We start from the raw sequence: 27,206 nt of genomic DNA, 5'->3' as shown, positions 1-27,206 counted from the left end.
GAGCCTCCGTCCCCTCAAACCGGGCTCCCTCGCCGCCAACTCTAGTAAAGCAGCAGCCTTTCTCCCAGGCGCCCGCTAGTTTGCAGAGGCCTGCTATGAAGAGCTTGTACAAGTAAAGCGTTTGCTGAGCCAAACAGGCTGCGGCGAGCATTGAGCCAACGCGTATCTTTTGCAAACATCTTTATTAATCTCGTATAAAAATAAGGTCCATGGACGGTCCTCGGGGCTGGGGCTTGCGGGGGCGAGGTGCACTTTATAAGTTACAGGCCAGGCTCCTGCTGAGGCTAAGTATGGCTATTTGGAGGGGGCTTTGGGGTGGGTGCTGCAAGCAGCATTTGCCCTCTGTGGCAAGAGGAGGATGCACCAGCCCGTTTGAGGCGGGCCACAGCGGAGGAGGGGCTGCCCGGCCAGCCGAGCTGAGGACCACCTTCCTTAAGCCTCAGCCTGTCCACGGCCCCACACCCTTGCAGAATCCACCTGCAGAAATAGCGGCTACAGCGAGAGGTCGGACGTGACCTGCAGTGGGGGGCCTGGGGGACGCCGGCGGGCACTGCGGCGGCCTGTGTCTGCGCGGATGTAGGGCTGGTTCCGCAGATCTGGCAGCCGAAGGAGACACATTTACCCTTTAGGAGTCTGCCCAGAGCTGGGAGCATGGCTCCAGGGCACAACCATAGCCTCCTAAGGACTCAGATTGTGTGCACATGGCAGGGGTACCGTTTATGTATGCCAGACCCGCCCCCGCCCCCAACGGCAAATCACATCCCAGCCATCCACTGGCCCAGGAGAAGGCAGCATGCCTCAGTTCCCCCAAGGGTCCCGGGGGCTGTGGGCAGCGTGGGATCGGAGGCCAGGTCATCTGGGTACCTGAGGGGCTAGAGGGGCATCTCTTCTCCCAGGCTGGCCTCACAGAGGAGCCGGGATGTCCGCTTGCCGGTACGGGCCGTGAAGGGCACCGTCTTGATCACTGAGTGGGGGTGGGGCGGGTGAAGGAGAGTAGAGAAAGGAAAAAGGAAAGAAAAACAGAAAAGGTAGCAAGAAGCAGTGTGGCAGCCAGTCCCCCAGAGGGTAGGGGATTGGGTCAGAAGACAGCATAGAAGGATAGGCTGAGAATAAGACCAAGGCCTGGCCAAGCCCTTACCTGTGATGATGTCTTCAATGGCCCCGTCACGGTCGCTCTCATAAATGAGTGGCTCCTTCTGCTGCTTCCGTTTCAGCTCAGAGATTAGGTCCATCTGTGCCCGCCGGGCCTTTGGCGGTGACTAGGGGGAATTTATAGCTCCAGCTCCAGGAGGCCTCCCCACCACCAAAACCCTGGAATATCTGCCTGGTCCCCCACAGCAAGGACAGCTGGCTTGAGCAGAAAGAACCCTTTCGCATCCCAGGCTCCTGGGGCAGGGTCCGTCTGTAACAGTGAGGGTGTGGGGGTGACACCAGAGGGTGATGAGATGCCATGCATCCCTGCAGCCCAGTACCAAGCCCAGGAGCAGCGGCCTACCTTGTGTGCTGGGGGCTCCCCTTTGCCCAGGGTATCAACGCCTGCCTCCTGGGCAGCGGCTTCTTTTTTCCACTGTTCCACCTCCTGCTCAGCTTTCTGCAGGCCAAGGCAGTCTCCATGAGGGTGGCCCTCCCTACTGCCCTACCCACCCCCTAAACAGAAGCAGTCCCACCCCTCCGCTGCCCAGTGGAAAGGCTTCAGTGCCCTACAGGGTTCCCAGCCTGCCCCAGTCCCGAATACCTTGTAGGCCTTAACGAAGCGGCTAAAGAGGGAGAAGAACAGGCCTGGGGATGTGGTCTTGGGGTTCTCTCCGAAGTATTCCACCACGGACTCAAAGGCCTCCTGCGGGCACAGCCTGTCAGCCCCCCAGCTTAGACCTCTCACAGCCTGTGCCCCCCAGGACACTGGCCACCTGATCTCAGCTTCTCCCAGGCAGGGTGGCCCCTCGTTCCTGCTGCATCCCCCCAAGGGGTCCCAGCTACAGCCACACCCCTCCAGGCTGGGCTACCTAGTGCTCCTACATCCCCCACCTCCAGGTGAGGCCAGCCCTGGCACACCTGAGCCGTCTTGCTGTCTGCTAGCAGCTTGTCCATGGTGGGCGAGTTGGCCCTCAGGAACTCCTTGAGCACCACGCAGTCATCCTGCCGCACAAACTCCCTCTGTGTCAACTCTAGGCCTCGCTGCAGGGAGCGCACGTCTGCCAGGACACTGTCCAGGGACACTGGGCCAGGGATGGGGCAGTATCAGGTCAGTGAATCGGAGAGGCAGTCCTCCCACCAATTATATCCTGTGGCCACCTAGCTTTCTCCCAACCTACCCCAGCCCACGGCCCCTCCCCGCACCCAAGGACCTATATACCCCCTACCTGAGCCTGCCTTGTCCAGGAAGTGCAGGTCGCTGTGGAAGCCTGTGAGTTGCGGGTACTTCTCAGCAATGACCTTCACCAGGTAGTGCAGCAGCGTCTGCTTGCGGTCAGTCGACTTCATCTCCAACAGCTGCACAAGGACCTGTTGTAAGCCACAGGCCACTAGCCAGTCCCCAGCCCCAGCCCCCAAGCCAGGGTCCCCTCCTCACCGCATCCAGGCTCTGGAGCCTGAAGCCATAAGCTGCGCCACGCTTGCTACTGTTCATGTAGTTGCCAAAGGCCAGGACGATCTGGGAGAGGCAGGGGAAAGGCTCAGCAGAATGCCAGGGCTGAGGACACTGCTTAAATATATTGCACAAGGAGGAGAAGAGGTGGCAAGGAGCAGGCCCCACACACTCAGCCCCTACTGTACTCCTGCACAGGCCCCTCAGATTCACAGAGCATGTACGTGTGTACACACAGGTTTCACACATGTGCAGAGTTAACACCATGGGCACACCCAATTTTGTCCTCTGCTAGTCCAACCCAAAACTTGTTGCCAGCATCCCCTCCTAGGCTGTGTGGTCACTGCCTTTCCACCAGCCATTTCTACTGGTTCCTGGGCCCTCCACTGAGCAGGTGACATTGCTCACAGATCAACGCTAAAGGGGACTGAGCCCTCCGGCAGGGTCCCAGGTGAGCTGCTACAGACACGGCTGCTGTACCCCTTCCCATTCACCACCCCCCTTAGATCTGTCCTTCTCAGCATGTACATGAGAAGTGGGAACGTTATCTTTGTTGCATTGCAGGTGGGCAGGGCCTGGGTCTCCCCCTCACACTATCCAGAACAGGCAAGGGTGGGCCCCACCTCCTGGCCCCTCACCTCCAGGATCTGGCGGAGTTTGTCAGAGGACTTGATGGACATTGAGGCTGCAATGATGGCATTCAGTTGCTAGGGGTAGGATGGGGGAGGTAAGATAAGTTGGGGCCTCCTCCATCTGGAGGCTCAAGTACTCCCAGATTCCCTGCTGCAGCCCAGGCTGGGAGGTGCCTTCTGCCCATCCCCACCCAAGCCACACCGCCCTGCCCGCTCCGCCCACACCGGCATGAGCAGCTGGGCTGTGTCTGGGAAGTTGCCCAGGAAGGTGAGTGTGGTCATGCGCTCCGGCAGGCGCGGGATGCGGCTGAAGTGTAGCATGAAGCGGTCCTCCTCCGACAGCTCCTCCATCGGCCGCTGCTCCCGCTCAAAGCGGGCGATGAGGCTGCGCTCATACTCTGTGGGCAGGAAGCGCATCAGCAGCTCCAGGAAGTCCAGGCCCAGAGCCTGCAGGTCGTACCTGTGGGAGGGAGGAGAGGGGAGAGTGGGCATCATCCATACCCACCAGTCCCTGGGAGCAGGGCCACCCCTGCCTTGATTGAATAAATGAATTTCAGTATTTTCTATTTGCCAACAGCTTCAGAGAGCAAGAGGTAGGAATCCAGAGAAACTGGGAACCGGAGAGCCGGGGTCCCCATCGTACATCAGTGGAAGACGCCCAGCTGTAAATCCCATAGCCTGGGTGCTCACAGCTAGGCAAAGAGGCAGGGAGGAAGTGGGACATCCTAATTTAGGCATGGACTCAGTTTTCTCCACCTGAAAATGGGGACAAGGTTCCTGGACCAGGTTGGTATGAAGCTTGATGAAAGAGTTCACCATTGAGGCTCTTTTACTAGGATCTGCCTGACAACCCCAGCCTAGCAGAGGGGCCAGACTGCCCACAAGTCCGGGGCAGGGACACTCACGCCTCAATGGCTTGGCAGATGCGCTCGGCCCCCAGGTTGCCCTTCCGCAGGGTGATGGCCAAGTTCTTGGCCCGGTTTGCCTCAATGAGTGTTGCCTTGCTGGGGGCCTTCTGGGCTGCCTTACTCTTGAGAGTGCTGAGGTCCAGGCTGGGGCCTTGGGACTTGGTCTTGAACTGTTCCTCAAAGTCACTCATGTCCAGCTCCTGAGGGTACACGGTGAGGAGGTGGGGCTGGGTGGGGTGGGGTCTGGCACTCTCCTGGCTGAGCACAGTGCTAGAGCCACCCATCTGGCCCTGACCAGGCCACTAGCAAAGAACCAGTAACCCAGCCTGACCACAGGCCCTGATGGGAGGCACAGGGGAAGCACAGGGAGCCTGGAGGAGGAGGGCCGCCTAACGGGGGGCACCCAGACTTGGGGCCAGGACAGCTAAAGGAAGAGCTGAACTGGCCAGTGGTAAAAAGGAGAAAGGAAAGGACATTCCAGCGGAGGGAACAGAATGGAACAATGGCAACAATGGCCTACAGGCAAGAGAACACATCCTTTTGGAAAACTGGAAGTGGAATCAGGAGGGCTGAAGCCTTGGCTACCTGTGGGAAAGTGGGAGGAAAGAGGCCTGGAGGCAGAAGGAGTGGGATGGGGGGGATGCACCCCTCTGCAGGGATGGAGGGGAAGGCGTTTGGGAAGGCAGGATTCTGCCTGTTAGAGGTATGGGTCCAGTCTGGCTTAATGCCCATCCCTGGGCCTCCCCCAGCTCATCTGTGAAATGACTTGGAGAAAATGACTACCCCCAGTGCCCAGCCTGATCCAGGCAACTCCTCTCTTACTCCAGTGCCCATATGCGGAGCCAGGCAGGGCCACTCACCTGCAGCACCTTCTCATCATTGAGCTCTGTGAAGACGGTGCCGGTGATCTGGCTGGGTTTCAGTGCCACCCAGTTCAAGAGGGGCATTCGGAACTTGGTCTGGATGGGCTTCTTGGCCTTCACTCCTGGGACAGGCGGGGGTTTGGGAGGAGTGGTGAGCACTGGGGGTACTGGAGGGAACCTGGGCCCAGGGAGGGCTGATGGGCCAGCCAGGAGGCAGCAGGAGCCCCTAGGCAGAAGACTCTGGAGGACACTGAGGCCCAGGTCCCTCCCTCCATCTCCCCCAAGCCCCGGGCCCAAGGTGGTCCACTCCACTTACCTGGGCCCAATTCTGAGTCGCGTCTTCCTAAGGCATCAGGAGGACCTCCCGGAGGCGGCGGCGGCGGAGGCACCGGCCCGTCAGTGCCCGGAGGTGGTGGCGGTGGCGGGGGTGGGGGCGGAAGGTCTCCGGGCAGCGGCGGCGCCGGCGGGGGCTCCGGGCTGCCAGGGAGAGGCGGGGCCTGTGGGGGCGCCGAGGGCGGGGCTTCCTGCGGGGAGGGGAGGCCGGGCAGTGGGGGCGGCGGCGGCGGCGCTGCTCCGGGAGCCGGCTCTGCTGCAGGTGCGAGATCTGAGCCAGCGAGGGCGGGGCGCGGGGAGGCGCGAGTCAGCTCCTTGGCTTGGGTGGGCTCCTCTCCGCCTCCCCGCTCTACGCATGCGCTCCTACCTGAGCCGAGCTTACAATCCAAACCTCCCTCGCCCAACTCTGCCCGCCACAGATGCCCCTGGGCTCCCCTCCAGACCATGCCCCGCATCCCCGCCAGCCTGAAGCTCCTGCGCACCTGGGCTGGGGGAGCCGGTCGGCACCCCCGGAGTCGGAGCATCACCGCCGCTTGGAGTTGCCACAGCGACGGGGAGGATCTCGATGGAGACAGCATCCCCCGGCCCCCGCAGGATACGGATTAACCCCTTCTCCTCCAGCTCCTCCACCTTCAGCTCCAGGGCCGAGGGCCGCGTCGGGGCAGCGGGAGGTGCTCTCTCAGGCTCGGGGGGACGCCTGGAGGCGCCCATGGCGGTCGATTCGCTGAAGCGCTCCTGCGAACCCCACGGGAGGGGTCAGTGCCCACCAGCAGGCTCCTTGGCACCAAATCCCCATCCTCTTCCCGGGGTGGAGGGAGATGTCAAGCCTAGAAGCCGAAGCTGGCCTGTTCTTGGGTGCCCGGCCCACCACCCGCCCCAGCCTCACCCGCAGGGTCTCCAACTCCTTGCGCGCCTGGCTTAGCTGTTTTTCCAGTTCTGCAATCTTGGCCATGGATTCGTTCTCCGCGTCCCGAAGCCGCTCTGTCAGCTGTAGCACCGGCACATGGTGAGCCCCGACCCGCAGCCCGGCACTGGCACCGCCGGTGAGGGGGCGGCATCAGGCATGCCTGCCTAGAAGACTGGGGGAGGCTCCCAGATCCGCTCAGCCAGGTGCCAAGGGTGGGCCGAGCCTGGCACTCGAACCCAAGCAAATAAGGAGAGGAAACCAAGGTACCAGTGATGCGGGAGGTGGAGGGAGAGGAGGAGACTGAGCTGGGAGGGGCCCCAGGCACCCAGTTCAGTTCATCTGGGGACTGAGCCTGGGTAGAGGAGGGGCCTGTCAGTGAGGGCACTCACCCACACTCATTGAGAAAGACACCCAACAGATTCAGGCTTTGGATTCAGGCCAGGCTCTGGGGCCAGGCAGGCAGCACGTCCAATGCACAACTAGAACACTGCTGCCCAGTGCCCATGCCTGCGTGTGCCCTGTGGGCCTCTGATGTGCCAGGCTGGGGTCAGGACCCACTCTCACCAGCGCCACCTGCTCCTGCAGTTCCTCCATGTGCTCCAGCACAGCGTTCTTGGTCTCTGTGTCCTCCAGTAGCGCCCCCACATCAAAAACATTGTCCAGGTACGCCTGGATCTGCACCTGCAGCTTGTCACTCTCGGTAAGCCGAAGCCTCTGTCCCCCAGATGGAAGGAGCAGGGTGAGGCCTGGTGTGCGTGTGGAGGGAGTCTTTCCAAACCCCCCACCACCACTGCCACCCAGAGGAAGGGGCCTGAGCCCTAGCCCACTTTTTCTTTATTTTTTAAGATACAATTCACATATCATAAAATCCATTTTAAAGTATACAATTCAGTCATTCTTAGTATAGCCACAAGGTTGTGCAACCATCACCATTATCTAATTCCAGAACATTGTCATCAGCCCAAAAAGAAACCCCACAGGCGTCAGCAGTAACTTGCCATTCTCTCCTCCCCCAGTCCCTGGCAACCACTAATCTACTTTCCATCTTTATGGATTTACCCATTCTGGACATTTCATATGAAGCAATCATAGAAAGCCGGGCGAGGTGGCTCACACCTGTAATCCCAGCACTGTGGGAGGCTGAGGCAGGCGGATCACCTAAGGTCAGGAGTTCAAGACAAACCTGGCCAACATGGTGAAACCCCTGTCTCTACCAAAAATACAAAAATTAACCAGGTATGGTGGCAGGTGCCTGTAATCCCAGCTACTCGGGAGACTGGAAAAATCACTTGAACCTGGGAGGTGGAGATTGCAGTGAGCCAAGATCGTGTCACTGCACTCTAGCCTGGGCGACAGAGCAAGACTCCGTCTCAAAAAAAAAAAAAAAAAAAAAAAGAAGCAGCAATCATAGAGTGTGTGACCTTTTGTGTCTGGCTTCTTTCACCTAGCATGTTTGCAAGGCTCACCCATGTTGTAGCATGTGTCAACACTTCATTCCTTCTTGTAGCTGAATAATATTCCATTGTATGGATAGACCCCCCGCCAGTCTGCTCTCTACTTTTTCTTAATCCTGGCTTTCAAAAATCCAACCCCGAAAGCCCCGCTCCTCCAGGAAACCTCCTAAAAGAAGCAGAGAAGGAGCTGCAGCTTCTCTGCTCAGGCTGGGCCAGGAAGCACCAAGCTGCTCTGCCCACCTTCCCCAGGGCAAGGAACTTCTCCATGTCCTGGGCCCATCCAGCATGAGCCAACTCCTGCTTCCACCCTGTATCTCTGGATTCCCCATTACGTCCTGGAGTCAGAGCACCTGTCTGAGGCTGGTGCTCCCAGAGCCAGACCCTGGGCCACCTTGACCTATTCTGGTGCCTGCAAAAATAATTCCACAGACTGGGGGCCTGGTATGTGCCAGGCACTGGTCTATGCATTTAGAGTCAAGATTATCTTCTATGATTCTCCTATTTGACAGATGGCAAAACTGATACTCAGAGAGAGGAAGAGACCTATCCAAGGTCACATGGCAGGAAATGGCAGGGCCAGGATTTAAACCCAGGTCTGCCTGACCCCAGCACCTGTGCCGCTAACCACTCAGCCATACTCTGCAGTGGGCAGGCAGTTAAGTCTGGGGGGCAGTACAGGGCTTACCTCCAAGTACAGGTCCAGGCCCAAGTGGGTGAACTCATATTGCAGGAAGACACGGAAGTTCATGTTCTCCACCGAGTGTACCACAATGTTGATGAACTGCATGCAGGCCACCTGGGAGCCAGGGACATGGGCAGATCTATGATCCTCTAGGTGGCGTTGCTCAGTGCCTTCCACCTCCACTTACCCCAAGCCTCCCTCCTTCTCCACAGTTCTCACTCCACTAACTCCCAGCCTTGGCCTGCCCAACATTTCACCTCCATGTTCCCTCAATCCAGCCCCCTGCCAACATCCACCCTTCCCCTACTGACCGCTCAGTCTTTATGCTTTGCTGGGGCAGAGCCCATTGCCCAGCACCCAGGACCCTAGCTGCTCCGTGCACCCAAGAGGGCCTGGCCCAGGCCTCAGGCTGCTGGGCTCCTCAGCTCACCATGAAGTCGATGTTGCTGTCCTCATTCCGGAAATATTCCATCAGCTTTTCAAAGCGGTGCTGCTCCCCACACACCTGGGTAAAGGGAATGGCTCTCACTGAGGCCCAGTGACACACGTCCTAAGCTACCTTCTGGCTGCCACACCTGTTCCAGTTAATTCAACAGGCTCCTTTCCAGTTAATTCGAAGTTGAGCCACGTCACTCTTCTGCTCAAAACCTCCACTCTCTCTCAATCTCCCACTCCCCCTCACTTTTTCCACTCCAGCCACACTGGCATCCTGGCACATTCCCACCCCAGGGCCTTTGCACTTACTGTTCCAACTCCCTGGAGAGCCCTCACTTCCACACCAAGTACCTTGCTTCCTTCACAGCTTTGCTCAAATCTCACTTCTCAGTGAGGCCTTCCCTGACCACCCTGCAGCCAGGGTGCTGGGATTGCAGACATGAGCCACCACACCTGGCCTCTCTTTATTTTTTATTTTTTTATTTTCATAGAGATGGGGTTTCAGTATGTTGTCCCCCTGCCTCTGCAACATTGCTGGCTTTTTTCTCACAGCATTTATCATTTCCTAACATACTATGTAATTTACATCGTTTCTGTCCTTTCCTGTCTGGTTTCCTTTGTTCACTGATGTGCCCCAGGTGCCCTGTTCCTCACACATACTAGGCACTCAATAAATATTCATTAAACGAATGAATGAATGAAGATATCTTCTGCATCTTATGCATCCCCACACATCTACTTCTTGCAAGCCTGTTAGCCAGAGTCCACAACTCCTGAAGGTATGAACCAAGGCTAGTTTGAATCTGGCAAGGGTGAGTCAGAGGTTCAGCAGGTCCCTGTAGTCGTCCCTGCCCCCACCCAGGTGGTGCCTTTACCTGACCCTGCACCTTCCATTCAGAACTTCCCCATCCCAGATTGTTAAGCCAGTGATGTGGCTCAACTTCAACTTTTGGGCGTTCCCCAAATGCCCACCCAGTGTCCCCAGCTGCCTCCACCAAAGGCCACAGCTGCCAACAACAAGACTCCAAGCAACACCATAGGGGGAAGTGCATGTTTGGGTGAGGGACTCCGGTACCTCCTTGAAGTTGTCAAAGGCTGCAAGGATGATGTCATGTCCTCCCCGCACCAAGCACACGGCCGCCAGCAGCTCCAGCACCAGAGCCTTGGTTCTAGAGAGAGAAGGGGCAGGTCCCTTAAGAACAGGCAGGACCCGCAGCAAGGGTGGGCACAGGCCTGGCTAGGAGGAGCATAGCGGGTGCGGAATGAGCCTCTGAGACCTGGAGGACAGAGTAAGCAAGGGGCTAAGTAGGAGAAGATTCTAGATATGGGAAAGGTTTGGGGCCTGGACCTCACCTGGGGTTCTTGTTGTTGAGGCTCAGAGCAATCTCATTGACACAGGCTGGGTGGTTCATGACAAGGCTGAAGCCAGACTGGGGAGAGAGGAGAAGTCAGTGTCTCCAGGAAGGGACCCCAGGACTTCAGGCACCCCAGCAGAGTCAGTGCCACGCCACACTGATCTTTAACTGCCCTCGAGTTTAGGAAGTTCTTCATATCCAACTGCAACTTCTTCTGTGGCCACCAAAACCTGGCCTTGTTTCTCTCTCTCTCTTTTTTTTTTCCAAGATGGAGTTTCCCTCTGTCACCCAGGCTGGAGTGCAGTGGTGCCATCTCAGCTCACCACAACCTCTGCCTCCCAGGTTCAAGTGATTCTCCTGCCTCAGCTTCCCATGTAGGTGGGATTACAGGCACCTGCCACACCCCCAGCTAATTTTTTTTGTATTTCTTTCAGTAGAGACGGGGTTTCGCCATATTGGCCAGGCTGTTCTCAAACTCCTGACCTCAGGTGATCTGCCCGCCTCGGCCTCCCGAAGTGCTGGGATTACAGACATGAGCCACCACACCTGGCCTCTCTATTTATTTTTTATTTTTTTATTTTCATAGAGATGGGGTTTCGGTATGTTGCCCAGGCTGATCTCGAATTCCTGGGTTCAAGCAATCCTCCCGCTTTGGCCTCCCAAAGTGCTGGGATTACAGACATGAGCCACTGCACCTGGCCTCTTTTTAAAATACCTTTGTGTTTCCAAAAGCCAGCATCACACACCTTGGACACCGTGAAGCTGTCTTAAAGGCTGGCTAAGTAAAGGAGGGCCCGGCTTCACCCATCAGACCTTCAAATGAATTGACCTGAGACTGTTCTCCCCTGGCCCTCTGTCCAGCCCTTCTTGGTAGGTGTGCCCTGTCCCTACGTGAGGCTCCTTCATGTCCCAGCCATGGGCAGGGGTACTCAGAGAACCTGACAGAGGCAGCAAAAACATGGGCTTCCCCTCAAGACGCATCAGCCTTAAAAGTCCGAGCCAACAGCCCAGATGCACAAGTTCCCCAGCACAGCACAGGGTAAAGGGACAGTGGATCCCAGAGCCTTGGCAGCTTGTGTAGCCCCCAGTGAGGACAGGCTGGGCTCTCTAGTCCCCCAGTCCCACACCCCCCGGCTGACCTGGTAGTTCATGATGGCACGCAGGCACATAATGCAGACGTGGACGTCGTCCTTCTGGCTAACGATGCGGGAATTCCGCAGGGCCTTCCTGCTGTGGGCGGGGGTCAGCCTGGGCGGGGTGTGGAGGAGGCAGCAGGGGTCAGAGTGAGCCCCAGCTTCCTGTTCCCCCACCATTCAGATGGCCTCTGGGGTAAGAGGAGGTACATATGGAACCTGACGGCACCACATCCCGTCTACCCAACCAAAGAGGCTGGCTGAGGGGAGGCAGGCTTCCTCAGTCCTTAGACCTGGGGTCTGGCATGCTTGGAGGAGCAGGGACACGGAAGCTAGACCTGGAGTCTGGCATGCTTGGAGGATGGGGGTCACGGAAGCTAGACCTGGGGTCTGGCATGCTTGGAGGATGGGGGTCACGGGAAGCAAAGACACTTCCCAGGGGCTTGGTAGGGGGAGAGCCTACAGAAGGAAGAAACATGGGAAGGATCACCACAAGGTGGCGCTCATGGCCACTTGGGCTCATCTTCCAATGTGAGAGGCGGATCTGAATTCACGCCGTCAGAGTTCAGGAGCATCCCAGCTCACCATTTACTAGACGAGTCACTTAATCTCCCTGTCCCTCACTTTCCTCGCTTCTAGAATAGGAATGCTAATAATAGTAGCTTCCTGTCAGAGTTGTTGGGACTATGAAATGGGCTTAGAACAGTGCCTGGCACATAGTAAGTGCTATATGACTGTACTCCCTTATTCTTCGCCAACAAATGCGTGATGTTTTCATTGTTGCAGAACTGCCGACCCGGACTTCCACATGTCAGTCTCCCTGACGATTCTATCACATTCCCAGTAACAGCGGGAGGCCCTGCCTTCACCCGCTCCTGCCACATCACCCTTTCCCGTCATTGTGCTAATATGTCAGAGTTTTTGTTCATGCTGTTCCTTCTGCCTGGAATGCCCTTCCCTGTTCCCATGGCTGCCTATAAAGCCTGTATCTGTCTGTGAGACATAGTGCCAGTGTCACCTTTTCTGGGAAGCCTTCCTGATGCCCCAAGTGGCGGCCACCTCCCTTCTCAGAGCTCCCAGGCACAATTCCATGACAGCCTGTCACACTAAATTGTCCCCCACTTAGACTGTGGGTCCCTGAGGGCAGAGTGACCTGTCTCCTGGGCACCTGCCACACATCTCATACATACTAAGTGCTAAAAAATAAATGTTTGTTGAATGCATAATTGCATGAATGGACAAATAACATATTGTGAAAGTTTGAGGCTTAATATGCAATCAACCCCCTAGACCCAAAGTAGGAAGCTGGGGATCCACAAGATGCTCTAGGGTCAATCTACTGCCTGCTTCCTGCCTCCCAGCAAGATGCCCATGTTAGGATGGAGGGACCCAGCCACAGTACTGAACCCAAGGACATCAGCTGAATACCTCATCCTACCCCGCCACCACCCTGGGAAGGAGTCAGCCAGGCATGCACCTGCCCCTAGGTGGCTACGTACCGGGGAGAAGGGGGACACCTGGAGGCCGCATGGGAGAAAACAGGGGATTAGATGCATACAAGAGGGGTCCCACCAACCCAGAAGCTCCCTTCTTATCCCAGACCCATCCAGACTCCAACTTCTAGGTGCCCACCCCTGATGGCTTCTTTTTTCTTTTTCTTTCCTTTTTTTTTTTTTTTTTTAGACAGGGTCTCACTCCGTCACCCAGGCTGGAGTGCAGTGACGCGATCTCGGCTCACTGCATCATTCATCCCCTGGGCTTCAGCGATTCTCCCACCTCAGCCTCCTGAGTAGCTGGGATTACAGGCGTGCGCCACCACACCCGGCTAATTTTTGTATTTTAGTAGAGATGGGGTTTCATCATGTTGGCTAGGCTGGTCTCAAACTCCTGTCCTCAAATGAACTGCCCACCTCAGCCTCCCAAAGTGCTGGGATTATAGGCATGAGCCACGGCACCCAGCCCCACCCCTGATGGCTTCTTAACATACTGGTGCCCCAAACTCTGTATGAGTCCCTTACTCTGACCCCTAATGCTTGGCTACCCCTCTCACCAACCCCAAGGGCCCTGGGTGGGCTGGCTAGATGCAGCAGTGTGGGGGCTGAATTCTCTGTTCTCCCACGACCCCACCTTGTGGCCCACATACTTGATGGTCAGGTGGCGGCTTTTGGGCACAGAGGAGGGCGGACCCTTGCTGAGGTCTTCCACCGACTGCTCCAGGGGCTTGTTTTTCTCTGAGTTGGAAGCCCCGTTGTCTGTGCTCTCCATGTCATACCTGGGGACAGGATGCAATGGGGCTGGAGGCCAACACTGCAAGGACCACTTAAGAGGGGGCAGAAGAAACGCAAGGAGAGACAGACCTGCAGGTGAGACTAAGGAGCAGGAGGAGGAGGCTGTGTTCTTGGCACTGTGCTGAACATTGTGGTGGAAGAGAGGCCACCCCTCCCTGTCAGGGAAAGGCTTCTGGAAGGGGCATCGCTCAAGGCCAAATGCAGGGTTCCAGGGTAGACTCGGGCTGCCCGGCTTGGAACTGGCCAGGGGAGTGGGTGAGACGCAGGGAGACGGGGGTCAAAGCTCTGAGGAGTGGCATGAGGCCTAGGGGCAGGAGGCTTACGTGACAGAGCACTGGGCAAAGGCCAGGTACTCGAGGAGCACATCCAGGCCGCGGTTCTCTTCGTTGAGGAACTCCTGCACCCACCTGTGGGCACAGGGCTCCCTGAGCTCCAGCGAGGAAGGAGGTCCTGCCCCCGATGGGCACAGAACAGGGACAGCAAGGGCCCCTGGCGTGCCCTTTCAACCCCCAAAGACCCAATGATACCAGGGGATTCTGGGAGACTTAGGTGGGTCCCACAGCCCAGCCATGCCTCAAGGTGCCAGTCAGAGCATGGGCAGGAGAGGGAGGGGAAGCTGTCCTGGACACCCCCAGGAGGTGGTCCACAAGCACAGCCCTGTGTGGGGGGCAGGGGGAGTAGGAAGGGGAAGCTCCAGGGGCTGCCTGGAAGCAGAGCCTTCCTAGTCCCAGAGAGGAAGATCTGAGCCCTCACTCACCCAATGTGGTTTGTCCTCAGGGAGGTCTCCAGCTCCCGAAGCACCTGGGTGGACTCCTGAACTCGCCTCTTAAACTGGGGACGGAGAAGAGGGAAGGCTGGTGGGTGGATCCCAGCCTCCCACAGGCCCACCAAGTCCTGAGGCAGCAGGCAGCAGCGCCCACCCTCCTCCGACTGGCACAAGTGGCCTTTCATGCTCAGCCTCCCCCACCACCTCCACACACCTGCCTAGCAGAATAAGAACTCACAGGCTGCGTGTGCTCCCCCATACACAGACACACAGGGTACACACACCCCTGATACATGCACACACTCAAAGAGGCAGGGTGTGTGTGCACACACACACACTACATGAACATCCGTATACATGCACTCTAAATACAAACATAGGATGTCCACACATCCCTACATGGACACACACACATTCTCTCTCTCTCCTGTATACGGACTCAAGGGTGCACACACACACACATCCATAAGTAGACAAAATACACACATAGTATACACACACACCTACGTATGGACATATGGGCTGCACATATGTATACACACAGTATAAGTACACAAAATGTGTCCCTGTAAGCACACACAGGATGCACAGGGGAATGTCTAAAGGGCACGCCCAGGGCACTCTTAGTCTCCTATAAATACACAGACACACACGAACACACACACACATACTCATACATGCACTCACACATGCACATAGAAAAGTCTGTACACACAGTTACTCCAGCTGTCCAGAGCTTGGAAAAGGTGGGGGAAAGGGACAGAGAAAAGAGGGGAGACATGTACCCCCAGGTTGGACATCCAATCAGCTGCTACCTTTCGGCTGACCCCACCAGTATCCACATAACTCTTCAGCTTCTGGATGTAGGCTGCAGGGGGGTTCTTGACTTGAAACCGCTCCTGGGGAGATGGAATGGGGTGTACAGAAAACCAACCAGAGCTACCCCAGGGCAAATGACCAGTTCTCGTCCCAATGTTCCATTCTCAGCTCTGATCTGAGGTCCCAGGCTTGCTTAAGACGCCTCTGAAATACCAAAGGTATAAACCCAAACAGTCCACCAAGCCACTTTCTTTGCTTTTATGTTATCTTTCTCTTTTCTTGCCCTGTGGTCCAGGCTGGAGTGCTGTGGCACCATCATAGTTCACTGCAGCCTCCTACTCCCCAGCTCAAGCGATCCTCCTACCTCAGCCTCCCAGGTAGCTGAGACTACAGGTGTGCACCACCATGCCCAGCTAGCATCGGGCCACTTTAAAGACCCCCAGCCTAGGCCTAGTCTGCCCTTCCCGGATGGCCTCCCAGGCCACAGCCCTGACACAGCTTTGGGGTGGACTATGCAGGGTTAGTCCTACGTTGGCAGGACCCTGTGTGCTCCTCTCCTGTGCTCAGTGATGCAATTCCTAACTCCCCCACCCCACTGCAGGCTCCAGCGGCCACTGACACAAAAGAGGCAGGGACCACAGCAAAGACCCCCTCCCCAGAGGGGCCCCCACCCTTCCAACCCAAACCCCTCAGATTCACCAAGCCACCCCTCAGACTTTCACTTCTTCCAGCCCTTTGAGCCCCCAACCTCTGAGATGCCAGGCCGTGCTGCTCCGAGGGGACCCCTATCACAGCCCCAGAGCCTCCAGGGGCAGCTCCCCACCCTCTTCCCACTGCCCAGCCCTTACCCCTGGACTGCTGCCCAGCCAGCCCAGGCCATCTGCTTCATTAGCAGGAGGCGAAGGCCCAGCCTTGGCTCCCAGGGGAGGCTCTCAGCTCCCTCCCCACCCCCAGCCTCTGCAGCTCCCTCCTTCACAGGATCCCTGCAGTAGCCGAGCCCCACCCAGCCTGGCGCTGGGAGAGGGTCTGCCCATGGCTGACCACAGCCCTTGAAGCTGGAGAGGCGGGGGCAGCTGAGTGACCTGTGAGCCCAGGCGCCTGGACGGAGCACCAAAGCAGGGGTCCAAAGTGGCTGGCCTTGGGGAGTTGCTGGTGGACTGCAGCTCCTCTGGACCCAAGGTAAAAGGGCAGGAATTCCCGCCCCTTCCCCCCTCCCTCCCATGAGGTCAGGTGAAGATGTCCAACCCCAGGGTTGCCCTCTCCCTTCCCCAGTCCAGAGAGGTTTCTCAGGAAGCTCAGAAGGAGGACAGTGACAGTGACAAGGCCCCAGCTGCCCCGGCCAGTGCCCCTGAACCAGCCCTGCCAGCTCCTCTGAAGCTGACCCGGCCCTGCTCATGACTCACAAGTTCTTTTGGGGAGTTCAAGAGAAGGGGATTCGGGAGTCCTGCAGACCCCAGTACCCTCCCCAGGTGCTACATTGGCCACTGAGCAGAGTCTTGGTCCTATGGGCAGTATGGCGGTGCCCCTCTCCCCATAGCCCCAGCCTGGTCAGGGCTGGGTGCTGACAGTGGGAGGGAAGGGGTGGCTGGGCAGTGCTGGCACCTACCTGATCACAGATGAGCTCCCACTTCTTCTCGTTGTCATACTGGCTCAGCAGCTGGACTTTGTCCGGGGGCAAGTTCATGCAGTTCTGGGGAGAGGGAGGACAAAGTAAGACCCCTGAGCCTGGGGCCCCAACAAGTGGGGAGAGGAGAATGGGCATCTGGGGGAACCCACTTGGCTCCCCAGGAGGTACATCACCCCCCGAATCCTCTGACCCTAGGAGATAAGTAGTGTTATCCAAAGAGAAAGCCAAAGCCAAGAGAGACAGAGCACCTTTCCCGGGGCACACCAGCTAGAAGGGACAGCAGGATTTGAATTTGAGTCTGCCTGCGCTGTGTCACCCCCCACACCGCCTCCCTGGCCTGCCTGGTGTGGAGACAGGTGTGTGGGTTGTCAGCCTACCTCTCTGGGGACCTGAGACACTTCTGGGCTCCAGTTTCCCTGTTGGGGCATCAGCTCTTCCCCTAACAGGGGAGCCATCACCAGTCAGGCCGAAGTGTGGCCTATTGCCAGTGTCCCACCTCCACGTGCCAACAGATCCCACGTGTGTACAGACCAGGCCTAGGGCACCAGTGCCTCACGAATGCCAGAAACCCTCCTGCAAGGAGGGTGGACAGCAGCCTTCTCCTCATCCCTCTCCAGCCCCTCCCATCTCGGGGAGAAAGCTGAGAAAGGAGGGAGAGGGCTGGGGGAGCTGACGGCAGCCATGTCAGCAGGCAGGGAGTTCCAGATCACAGCTTCAGGGGTGGGGAGATTTGGGGGGAAGGTCACTCCACCACAGCACTGGGGAGAAGAGTCAATGCCCTGGGTCTGTGGTGTGGGCCGCCCAGCTGGGACTCCCCCAGGAGCTGAGAAAGGTCAACAGAGCTCCGCGTGGGTCCTCCTCCTCCCCTGGCCACAGATGACAAGGGTGTGGTGCCTCTGCCACCACAGAGCAGGTTACAGCCAGCCCCGGGCTGCAGAATCAACCAGGTGTCAATAGCACCAGGGGCCTTCTGGACCCCCGGACTTGGCTTGTCTCCCTGACAGACCCAAAAGATGAGGCCAGTTCCCTTCAATTTAGTAAACCCCAGGTTATTGAGAGCCTTCTATATGTCTAGCCCAAACAGACAATTCCTGCCCTCAAGGAGCTCTGAGTTGAATAAGGGTCTCCATCGGGGATGTGGGAGCCCCCAAGGGCTCCTGTTGCCAGCCATGGTGGTTCACGCTCCACACCCTCAGTCATGTGGCTCTGAGGAGAGGCCACAGCTGGAGCACTCAGGGAGCCACACCCACCTGAGGCTCCCCAGCCAGCTTCCTCTCCAGGGTGCCAGGCCTCGTTCTGGGGATCCAGCCAGACCTTACCCCCAAAATCACTGTCTCGGGTCAGGCCCAGACAACAGGAAGCTGGGTGCGCTCAGCCTCCATTGCTTAAGCTTTCCGGCCAGGCCCCACTGGAGAGGTGAAACTGCCCCTCCACCAGGCCCCCCGCCCCCAGCGGCTGGAGGGGTGGGAGTACGTCATCCTCTCCCCCATTGCGAAAGTGAGCCTGGATTGAGGAAACCACCGCTGTCTCATCGGCCGCCCTCCCCGCCGCCCTCCAAGGGCCAGGACAGCTCCAGCTACCACAGGGGCAGGGTGGGGGGGGGGGGCGGGCAGGGGGAGATCGCCCAGGAGTACCAAGGAGGCGGGGTCATTCTCTGTCTCTCTGTCTCTGTCCATCTGTCTGTCTCTCTCTCTGATCCATCTTGCTGATGATCTCTCTCTGTCACCCCCACCCCACAGGGACAAATGGTGAGGCAGGGCCAAGGTGGGAGCAAGGTGGAAGAAAGGGACAAAAAGGGGAGACAGGGCCAGCAGTGCCAGGGAAACTGGAGCCATGGCGGGCACAAAAGACGGAGATGGCGGCCAGGGAGTGAGGGGACGGAGCCCAGCACGGAGTCACAGAGGGGACAGCCGCTTCCCCACATGAATCCTCCCAGGCCCTCACCCACCCAGGGACTTTTTTGGTTCTGGAATGGCCCCAGCAGCACTTCTAGAGGCAGTAACTAGTCATAATGACATCCCCAACAGTCAGGTAGCCAGCTCCGCCAGAATGCCTACTGTGCAAGGCACTGCTCCGAGCCCTGCGTGCCGACGACCGCCTTCCACCCTCACTGCCATGGCTGGCACCATTAACATTCCCATCTCACAGGTGCAGGCACAGATTAGTTTAGTGACCTGCCCAAGGTTATGAAGCCAGTAAGAGTAGAGCTGGGCTGGCTTTGAGCCTGGAGCTGACTCTGAGCCAACACCCGGGTCCACTCCCCCAGGAGAGCCCCCTGGTTGTTACTGTGGAGGGGAAGCCTCTGCTGGGGCCTGGAGCACCTGTCTGAACAGTGGTGGAGGGCAGGGCGCCCATGCCCCTTCCCCACCTGGGCCTTCTCAGGCCCCCAGGCCCACATGCCAGCCTGCCAGACGGGCTAAATTTAGCCTCAGAAATCAAAAATAGCTCTGACAGCGCCGAACACTAATTAGCAGCTGCTCCTCAGCTGTGGCTGTGCCCACCGAGGAGCTGGGCACTCCAGGGAGTAGGAGAGGGGCCATCAGATGCCACTCACTCGGGGTGGGGTGAGGCCATCCTGAAAACAGGAACAGACCCCCAGACCAGGGCCTTCAGCAAGCAGCTGGGATGGGGGCTGGGGGACACACGGAGAGTTGGCTAACAGTGCTCAAGTAGGAGGGGAGGGGCTGGCAGTCCAGGTGGGCAGGATACCTGCCTCCTGAGAGGGGTGGGGAGGGACAGCGATGAGCTGCCACATGGAGGACCCGAAGCTGGCTTCCAAAGACCCAGGCTCTGGGCCCAGCTAGCCCTACAGCTTCTTTGCCCCTTTGGACCTCAGCTTCCTCCTCCATCAAATGGGCGCACTCCCTCCCCGGAGCCTCACACTCACGGAGCTCCTGGAACACTCAGTGAGAAGCTGAGTTTGGATTTAACAAAGCTCTTCAGTGGTCTAACAATATGAAGAAGCACTTCACAGAGGCAGGAGTGGTGGAGGGGCAGGGGTCCATGGAAGACTCCAGGGTGGGGGATGGTAGAGTGAGCAGAAGTTTGTGAAAACATCCGGAAACACGGGCTTGTCTCCAAGGCTTTGGCCAAACCTTAACTAGCCTTCAGGCTACTTTCCCTGCTGCCTTTAGTGCTTTGGGTCAGATGAGGAAAGAGACAGGATTCATCTTTTAGGGTTGGCCGAGAAAAGGAACTGATTCCCCATATCTTTCTATTAGAATGTGTGGGGACCATTCTCCTCCCTCCCTGCCCTGGGTGTGAGAGGGGACGCCCAGCATCTGCTCACCTAAGGCCAGCCCCCAAAAGACCCTGCTAAGAGCCCTTCCCCCACCTCCCCCACACCAGTGCTGACTTCTGAGACAGTGTCCCAGGAGGCTGAAGGGGCTGCGTCCACATGTGGATGCAGCCACACCCTAGGGTTTCACTTTCAGTTTGAGTGGAGCCTATGTCCCAATCCACCTGCCCATCTCTCCCTATGGCCTAGCCCTTCAAGCCCTAGGGTACCCCTGAACTTGGACATCAATCCCATCTCAGGCCAGCCCCACAGGCGTTCCTCAGCCCGATGGGCCCAGAAGCTGAGCCTGTCCCCCAGCCCCCACTCCCCCGTCCATCTCCCTGCCACCTGCCCACCTCTATATGGTCTCAGCCTTAGTTGTAGTGCTCTCAGCGCATCTCCAAACACAATTGATTTTACCCACTTGTTTGAACTTTGGCATATAGATTTTCTGGAGCTCTTATAAGCAATTCCAGGCTTACAGGAGAGCTATGAGGAGACCCAGCCCTAGGATCAGGTGCTGAGGACCCAAAGAGCTAACAGTTTCTCCCATCAGAGTTCAAGGGTCCCCACAGCTGGGAAAAGGGCAAGCAGGGTGGAAGCCACTACCTATGTCATCCGGGCTGGTAGGAGAAAAACAACACCGACAATAGTAACAGTAACAAATGTTCCCCAGACACTTTTCTTCAACTCAGAATTAATCTCTCAATCCCCAAACATTCCGTGCTAAGTGCCGTTCTAAGCGCTTTACATCAAAACTCATTTAAACCTCAACAAGCCTACAAAATAGATACTGTTATAATCCCTATCTCACAAATGGGAAACTGAGGCTCGAGGAGGTTAAGGTGCTTGCCCAGGGTGGCCTTGGTGGCAAGCTAGCAAGGAAGACCCAGCTTCCTCCAAAGAAGGAGCACCCGGGGAATGGGAGATGTGGGTCCTGGCCCCCAGGGGTCTTCTGCAGACAGCCTGGCCCACGTCCCCCATCTGAGGAACCAGGAACAGCCAGCCCCACTTCCTGCCACCCAGCGCCCCACGCTTCCTGTTGTTGCCCACACTGAGCTCTTACTCACTGGGGAACCCCCCCCCAGCACACCCTCTCTCAGGGGGAAGTGGAGGCCTCCCCTCCCCCTCCCATGTACACACTGCTACCGTTAGCACCACCGCTGCCCCACCCTCCAGGAGAGGTGGGCCCTCCCTCTGGCGGTTTCCGGCCACCAGGCAGTTTTCGGTCTGGGCCCCACTGCTGGTGACCTGCATAACGGTGGGGAGGTTGCCTGGCCCTCACTAGCTAAGGATCTGGGGCTCCTGGGGAGTGCACAGCAACCTTGGGTGCTCTTGGTAGTGGAGGTGGAGGGAGGGGAGAGGCAGGGTCTGGGCTCCCTCCGCTGAATGGGCCCTGAGATGAAGAAGACCCAATTAGCTCCAGCTTTATCCCCTTCCTCACAGTGGAGGGCGGCTACTGAGCATCTGCTCTGTGCGAAGTCCTCTATTTCACCCTCTCGACAATCCTAGGAGGCCAGCAGATGCCATTGTTATTCTCTTTTTACAGATGAGGAAAACTACAGCTCAGAGAGGTTAAGTAACTTGTCCATAGTCATGCAGGTAATGAAAAAAATGAATCTCAGCCCCCAAACATCATGACCCCAAAGCTCAGGAAACACCCCTGCCTTTCCCATAAGTAACCCTCGCCCACTCAAAGGCCACCCAAGCCACCTTCCAGGGCTCCGTGTTCCCAGGAAAAAGGCAGAGATGGCCCCGAGAGCACCTGCTCCTGCCCATCTCACCCAGCTCTCTGCCTGTCAGCCCCAGATGTCACTGTGAGTCATGCCCACCACATCCGTGGCTTTCCAGGGTTAATGTGCGCCAGCCCTGCCTGCTGGGATTGTCACCCCTCTCCTCTGCCTAGCCCAACATCAGACCACATGGCCGCAGCCCCCCTGACATCCTCTGCCCTGCAAATGGGAGGCATAAGGCCTGAGCGACCCCATGGCTCTGTGTCCCCACACTTCATCTGCCCCGTCCCGGAGGTGGGAGTGGCCAGGGGGCCAGTGCCTCAGTTGCAGTCCCTCCTGCCCTTTACTGCCAGCCCGAGAAGGGAAGAGCCCCAGCTGCAAGCAGGACTCCAGGCCCAAACCCAACATGGGGCCATCCTGACCTGCCCACACAGCCTGGCCAGGCACCCCGGCCCCTGGGCACAAGCTAAACACCCATCAGGCAAATGCCTCTCCACTGCTACTGTGCCAGCATGGCTCTTGGCCTCATGCACAACACCCCTGACACCTTCCCTTGATCCCTCTGCCCCAAGGTTATGGGATTCTCCCTGCCCGGCAGATCAGGGATGTCCCAGGCCCAGGTGTAAGCGTGGCTCTTCTGGCACGCCTGGAAAGGTCGCCTTGTCATCCCCGTCCCTGACCCTGCATGCCTCCCAGGGGAAGGCATGAAAGGGCTGGAAGACACCCAGCCTTGGGCATGGGCGTGGGAGAGGCGAGAGCTTGGCGCCCCGCCGGCTGGTGTTCCCACCATCGCAGCAGGCCGGTGGGGCTGGGCAGCCATTGCTCCTCTGCTGTTGCTAAGGCAGCAGCCGGAAACCCTGGCTCAACCTGCTCTTTCTCTCCACCCCCATTTTAAGCAGGGGGCACCCCTTTCTTTCACAGCTTTCTTGGAAAGGTAGCCCCCCACCACCCACCCTTGCATGGGAGAAGGGCTCCCTGCACCTCCTGTCTGGCTGTAAGTGGGGACATCCCTCACCCACAAGAGAGGTCCCACAGCCAGGAGAGGAAGGAGAGTTTAGGGTCTCAGGATCCTACGCCCCACTAGGGACAAAATGGGAAGGAAGAGGTTCCCTGGGGCTGCTGGACCAAATCCCTGAGGGCAGGACTGTGCTTCTCCCATGGAGAGTGGGGACCACTGATGGCAGTGGGCCCACCCCTCAGCAATCTAAGGTTCTTCTCCTCTTAGACACTGACCAAGGACAGGACTCAGCTCTGGCCATGGTGGTTAGGGTGCGGGTTCAGATAGTGACCCACTCTGAGATACCCACTGCCAGACCTGAGGGTTGAACCAGCTCTTTAGCCCTGGGCAGCCTCAGGCAGAGGTCAAGGCTGTTACCCTGGGGCAAGCCTCATGCCCCTGCTGGTGGGGAATGAGAGGAACCAGGGTCTTAGCCAAGTGTCCTTAGATTGGGTTTAACCTGCCCACACAGGATAAAAGACAGGCTGAGCCACCTCAGGGAGAAGGTATAAACACACTGGGGTTCCTGGGCACCCAGTAGGGGGTAAGCCCTGGTGGGTGCTGCTACCCTAAATTTCTGCTAGTCACCTCCACTTTCTCCACCAGCACACCCTCTCTGGCCCACCTGTGGGTGTCCCCCCTCCACATCCCGGTACTCAGGGACTCCCAGTGGCATTTAGTGTCAGACTCTGCCAATCAGTTACAGCCACAGATCCAAGCAGGGCAAACAAGTCTTACATACACATCAGAACCTCACCATTTGACTTGTGGATTTTCCCCTGGTCTGAATTATTCACAGGGCTCCTCCCCATCAGCGTGCTAAACAGAAGATTGGGGTCAGGACCTCACCCCAAGAGGTCCATAGACACACACTTGGGGGAAAGACAGACCCATGTCCCTCCAACCAGGTTGGCAGGGGTCCAAGGACCCACCACCAACACAGGCTCCCCAGATGGCCCCCAGAGACTGTGTCTCCTCATTCTCCCCCTCCCCCATCTGCTCAGCTCAGCTTTGTGAAGTCCTGTGCTTGGGGAGCGGGGAGCAGGGCAGGTGGAGAGATGGAGAAGTCAGGCACCCGCCTGGTATGAAGCGTCCCTCAGTGTCCCTGCCCTCCTCTAATTAAGCAAGGTGTCTTCACAAGGATGGATCCCTCGCCACCCCATAGCTCCTCCAAACTCCCCCCAGCCTTCTCTAGGGAGGAGAGAAAAGCCAACATTTTCAAGAACTGTTAGGAGGCGACCCTTTGGGGCCAAGCGGAGGATCTAGACAGCCTAATGACTGGCCAGGAGAGGGGAAATGATGTCAAGGAGATGGAGGGCTACCAACTGAGCCAGCACCCTCTGCGGCCTGTGCCTCCGTTGAACCCCCACCCTCAGACCTGCAGGGCTGTCTGCACAGACTGGGAAATGCATCTGGGAGAAGGCACAGCCTCATTTGCCTGTCACCCAGCGTCCAGCAAGGGAAGGCTGACAGCAGGCAGGCCACCAGGCAATGAGTTAGAGGAGGGAGCCAGGGCCAGGGCAGGGGGGGGGGGGGGGGGGGGAGGGAGGGTGAGCCGCCCTTCCCCTCCCTACTTCTGCCTCATGCAGGGTCTTGGGGACCCCTGAGTCTGCTCTGGAACCCCCACCCCACTGAACATGTTGACTGTTTCCAGGCTTGGCCTGAGCTGACGGTTCCCTCCCCAGAGGCCTATTCACCAGCGCCCCCCCTCCAATTCCCCAGGTAGGCGACGGTGGGGAGTGGTTCCAGATTTTGCTCCACCCCTCGCCCGGGCGACCCACCCGTCCTGACCCTACCCTCACTCATCTTACTCCCTTCAGTGGCTTGGAAGGGATGCCCCAAGATAAGAGCCACAGGCACCCTGGCTCTGACATATGGCGGGGGAGAAACGCAGATAGCTCCGGGCCATGAGCCGATAACCCGACTCCCCGCAGCCCAGGCGTCCAACAAATCAGGACCCAACACCTCCAGCAGGTCTCCCGATCCCGGGAGGTTGTAACCCTTTCATCTTTGACCCCAGACACAGAAAAGCAGATGCCCCAGACCGGCGCCCGGGCGCTGGGCCTGCGTGCAGTGGGGAAGGGGGCGAACCGGGACCCCTGTGCGTGCCCCGCTCCCAACTTCCTCACAGGACATACTTGTTTAGACCTTTAAACCCAGCTGGGGTGGAGGTGTCTTAAGGAGGGAGATCGGGCGATTACTGAAGAAAGTTTTGGGGGGACAGTGCTAAGTCACTCTGAAAAAAAGGCCACTGTCGCTCCCACCCCCTGGAGGGGGCAGCAGCCGGACCGGGGATCTCCAAGCAGCACCTGAGTCCCCGGGGGCGGGGACGCGCGCCCAGCCCCTGCCGCCCCCCGGCCGCGCCCGACGCGCCTCCGGGTCGCACTCACCAGGGCGCGGTTGAACCTCTCCTCCAGCTCTCCGGCCGCGGGCATCGGCTGCTTAGGAGGCGCGGGCTGCTTCGGGGGCGGCGCGGCGGGGCCGGCGGGCTGCTCGGTGCTGCCGGCCGCGTTGCCCATGGTGGTCCCCACCCAGCCGGCCAGGCGCCTCCAGCCTCGGAAATCCAGCTTTCCGGGGGACGGGGACAAGGCTCCCGGCCCAGGCGGGGGCGAGGGGGCAGCGGCTGGCGGCGGCGGCGGGGGTCTCGGCGGCGGGGGGCGCTCGGCTCAGCGGCGCGCAGGGGCCGGGGCGCGGCGTCCCATCGGGGCGGCCCCGTCCGAGGGACCGGGCGGCGAGCTGCAGGGTTGGGGGAGGAAGTCAGGCTGCAGGCCGCCAGGGCCAGAGGGCTGGGCCGGGGGCAGGAAGCTGCGGCGCTGGCTCCCCCCTCGGCGATTTTCGAACTTCTGCTGTCGCTCCCCGTGCGCGCAAACCGCAGTTCGCCGCCGCCGCCGCGCACCCAGCCCCAGGGGGGCGGGCTGGAGGGAGGGGGCGAGCGCCGGGCGCCGGCCCGGGGACCCCCGCAGCCATGGCGGGCGGGGAGGGGGCTGCCCAGCCGCTTCACCTGCTGCAGAGGGGGCGGCCGGCGCCGCTTCACCTGCCGGAGCGGGAGGCCACCGAGGCGAGGCCGAGGCGGCGGCGCGCTCGGCTGCGCCTCCGGGTCCTAGAACCGCATTCTCCCGCTCGCCTGGAGCGAGGGATTGGCCGGGTCTGGGTGAAAGGGGTCACGGCCTGGGGATCCGAGGGGCACATCTTCTCCGCACCGAGGATCTCAGCGACTGCGAGCACGGCTCGGAGACCCATGGTGGTGCAGCTTTGGCGCGCCAGGGCTGCGTCCCCCTCTCGGGTCCCCGACTGAGAAGGTGGGAACCCCCTTCCAGGCCCCCCACCTTTTATTTCTCTCCTCCCCTGCTTAGCCCAGAGACGAGCTGAGGACCAGGGGGAGCCATCTCCAAACAGGAACTCCTAAACAGGGTGGGGGGCGCGGACGCAGGCCAGTGGAGACCCCCGCCACCTGTCCCACCTCTACCAACCTTGCGCCTGTGCAGGGCACCCCTACAGGTTTTAGAATGCGGGCACCTATGGAATAGGGCAGGTTGCGAGAAGCTGGGCCAGCCAAGGTGGTCCCAAGGAGGATTGGGGGGTTGCGGAAAGGAGGATGAGAGCCAGCCGCAAGACTGGAAAAGGAGCGGGCACCGCAGAGGAGGGAAAAAGAATCTTGACACTGTCCCCGCCAGGGATCTAGGCTGGCCTCTCACCTTGGAGAATAACAATCTCTGATGTCAGCTAATTACAGAAATACTTCCAGAGCTCTTTCATTCATCCTGACAATGGCCAGAGAAGGTAGGTATTGATAGCCTTATTTTAGAGATGGGGAAACTGAGGTTGAGAGTAGGTAAGTGAGCTGTCCAAGGGCACTCAACTAACAAAGGACAGAAGCAAGCCTCCTCACTGTCTACCTCCAAAACCTAAACTGGCTTGGAGTTGCTGTCCTGGCCCTTCACTGCCCATCTCATGTAGGATGGGAGAGTATGGGGGAGCAACCTAAGGGCTGGGGTCCCATCTATAGCCTGAATTTGAGACTTTCAGTTACTCCTCTCATTCCCCATTTAATTTGTGGGGATCCCCAACTGGCCCCTCCCTACACTTCCAGGGCACTGAGGAGGGAGGGCTGGCTGAAGGAGCCCTGGATTATCTCTAGGCCAGGTCAGGAGCCATTAGTGTCCCCTCCCCTGACAGCATCCTCCTCCTTCTGCCCTCACATTCAGAGCCACTGAGACTTTAAGTAAGAGATGGAAAGTTGACATCTAATCTGGAGGAAGACCCTGGAAGGAGCCAGCCCCTTCCCCCAGGCTGACCTGGTTTAAGCCTTTCTTCTGCCAAGGTCACCAGCACCCCAGATGGGTGAGAGATGTGATCACTGGTTTCGTGGCCTGACCAGGGACCTCCAAGGTGAGTCAAAGCAGGCTTCTCCTT

General features: G+C 58.6%; 1 protein-coding gene across 11 annotated transcripts; it reads right to left on the bottom strand.

Annotated features, from left to right (window-relative positions):
• Positions 1-165: 165 nt before the first annotated feature.
• FMNL1 (formin like 1) lies at positions 166-27,206 on the bottom strand. 11 transcript variants are annotated; one of them, XM_009190866.4, is made up of 28 exons: positions 25,184-27,206; positions 16,766-16,849; positions 15,126-15,239; positions 14,332-14,405; positions 13,898-13,981; positions 13,430-13,558; positions 12,786-12,803; positions 11,293-11,401; positions 10,152-10,228; positions 9,874-9,967; positions 8,794-8,868; positions 8,367-8,477; positions 6,792-6,941; positions 6,207-6,308; positions 5,803-6,055; positions 5,304-5,591; positions 4,985-5,109; positions 4,122-4,324; positions 3,442-3,676; positions 3,223-3,291; positions 2,570-2,650; positions 2,361-2,490; positions 2,053-2,216; positions 1,736-1,837; positions 1,496-1,591; positions 1,139-1,259; positions 865-964; positions 166-596 (listed from the first exon to the last, which is right to left on the bottom strand). In XM_009190866.4, the coding sequence occupies exons 1-27, from the start codon at positions 25,310-25,312 to the stop codon at positions 873-875; spliced, it is 3,309 nt and encodes a 1,102-aa protein (XP_009189130.2). In that variant the 5' UTR covers positions 25,313-27,206; the 3' UTR covers positions 166-596; positions 865-872. The 11 variants fall into 11 exon arrangements, 10 of the variants coding, with proteins under 10 accessions (XP_009189130.2, XP_009189129.2, XP_021784994.2 ...); XM_009190865.4 differs by lacking the exon at positions 865-964; XM_003913205.5 differs by lacking the exon at positions 12,786-12,803 and having other exon boundaries at positions 168-596; positions 25,184-25,552.

The sequence above is a fragment of the Papio anubis genome, chromosome 17 (genome assembly GCF_008728515.1).
Source record: "Papio anubis isolate 15944 chromosome 17, Panubis1.0, whole genome shotgun sequence".
Taxonomy (NCBI): Eukaryota; Metazoa; Chordata; class Mammalia; order Primates; family Cercopithecidae; genus Papio; species Papio anubis.
This window is presented reverse-complemented; position numbering and strand designations above follow the sequence as displayed.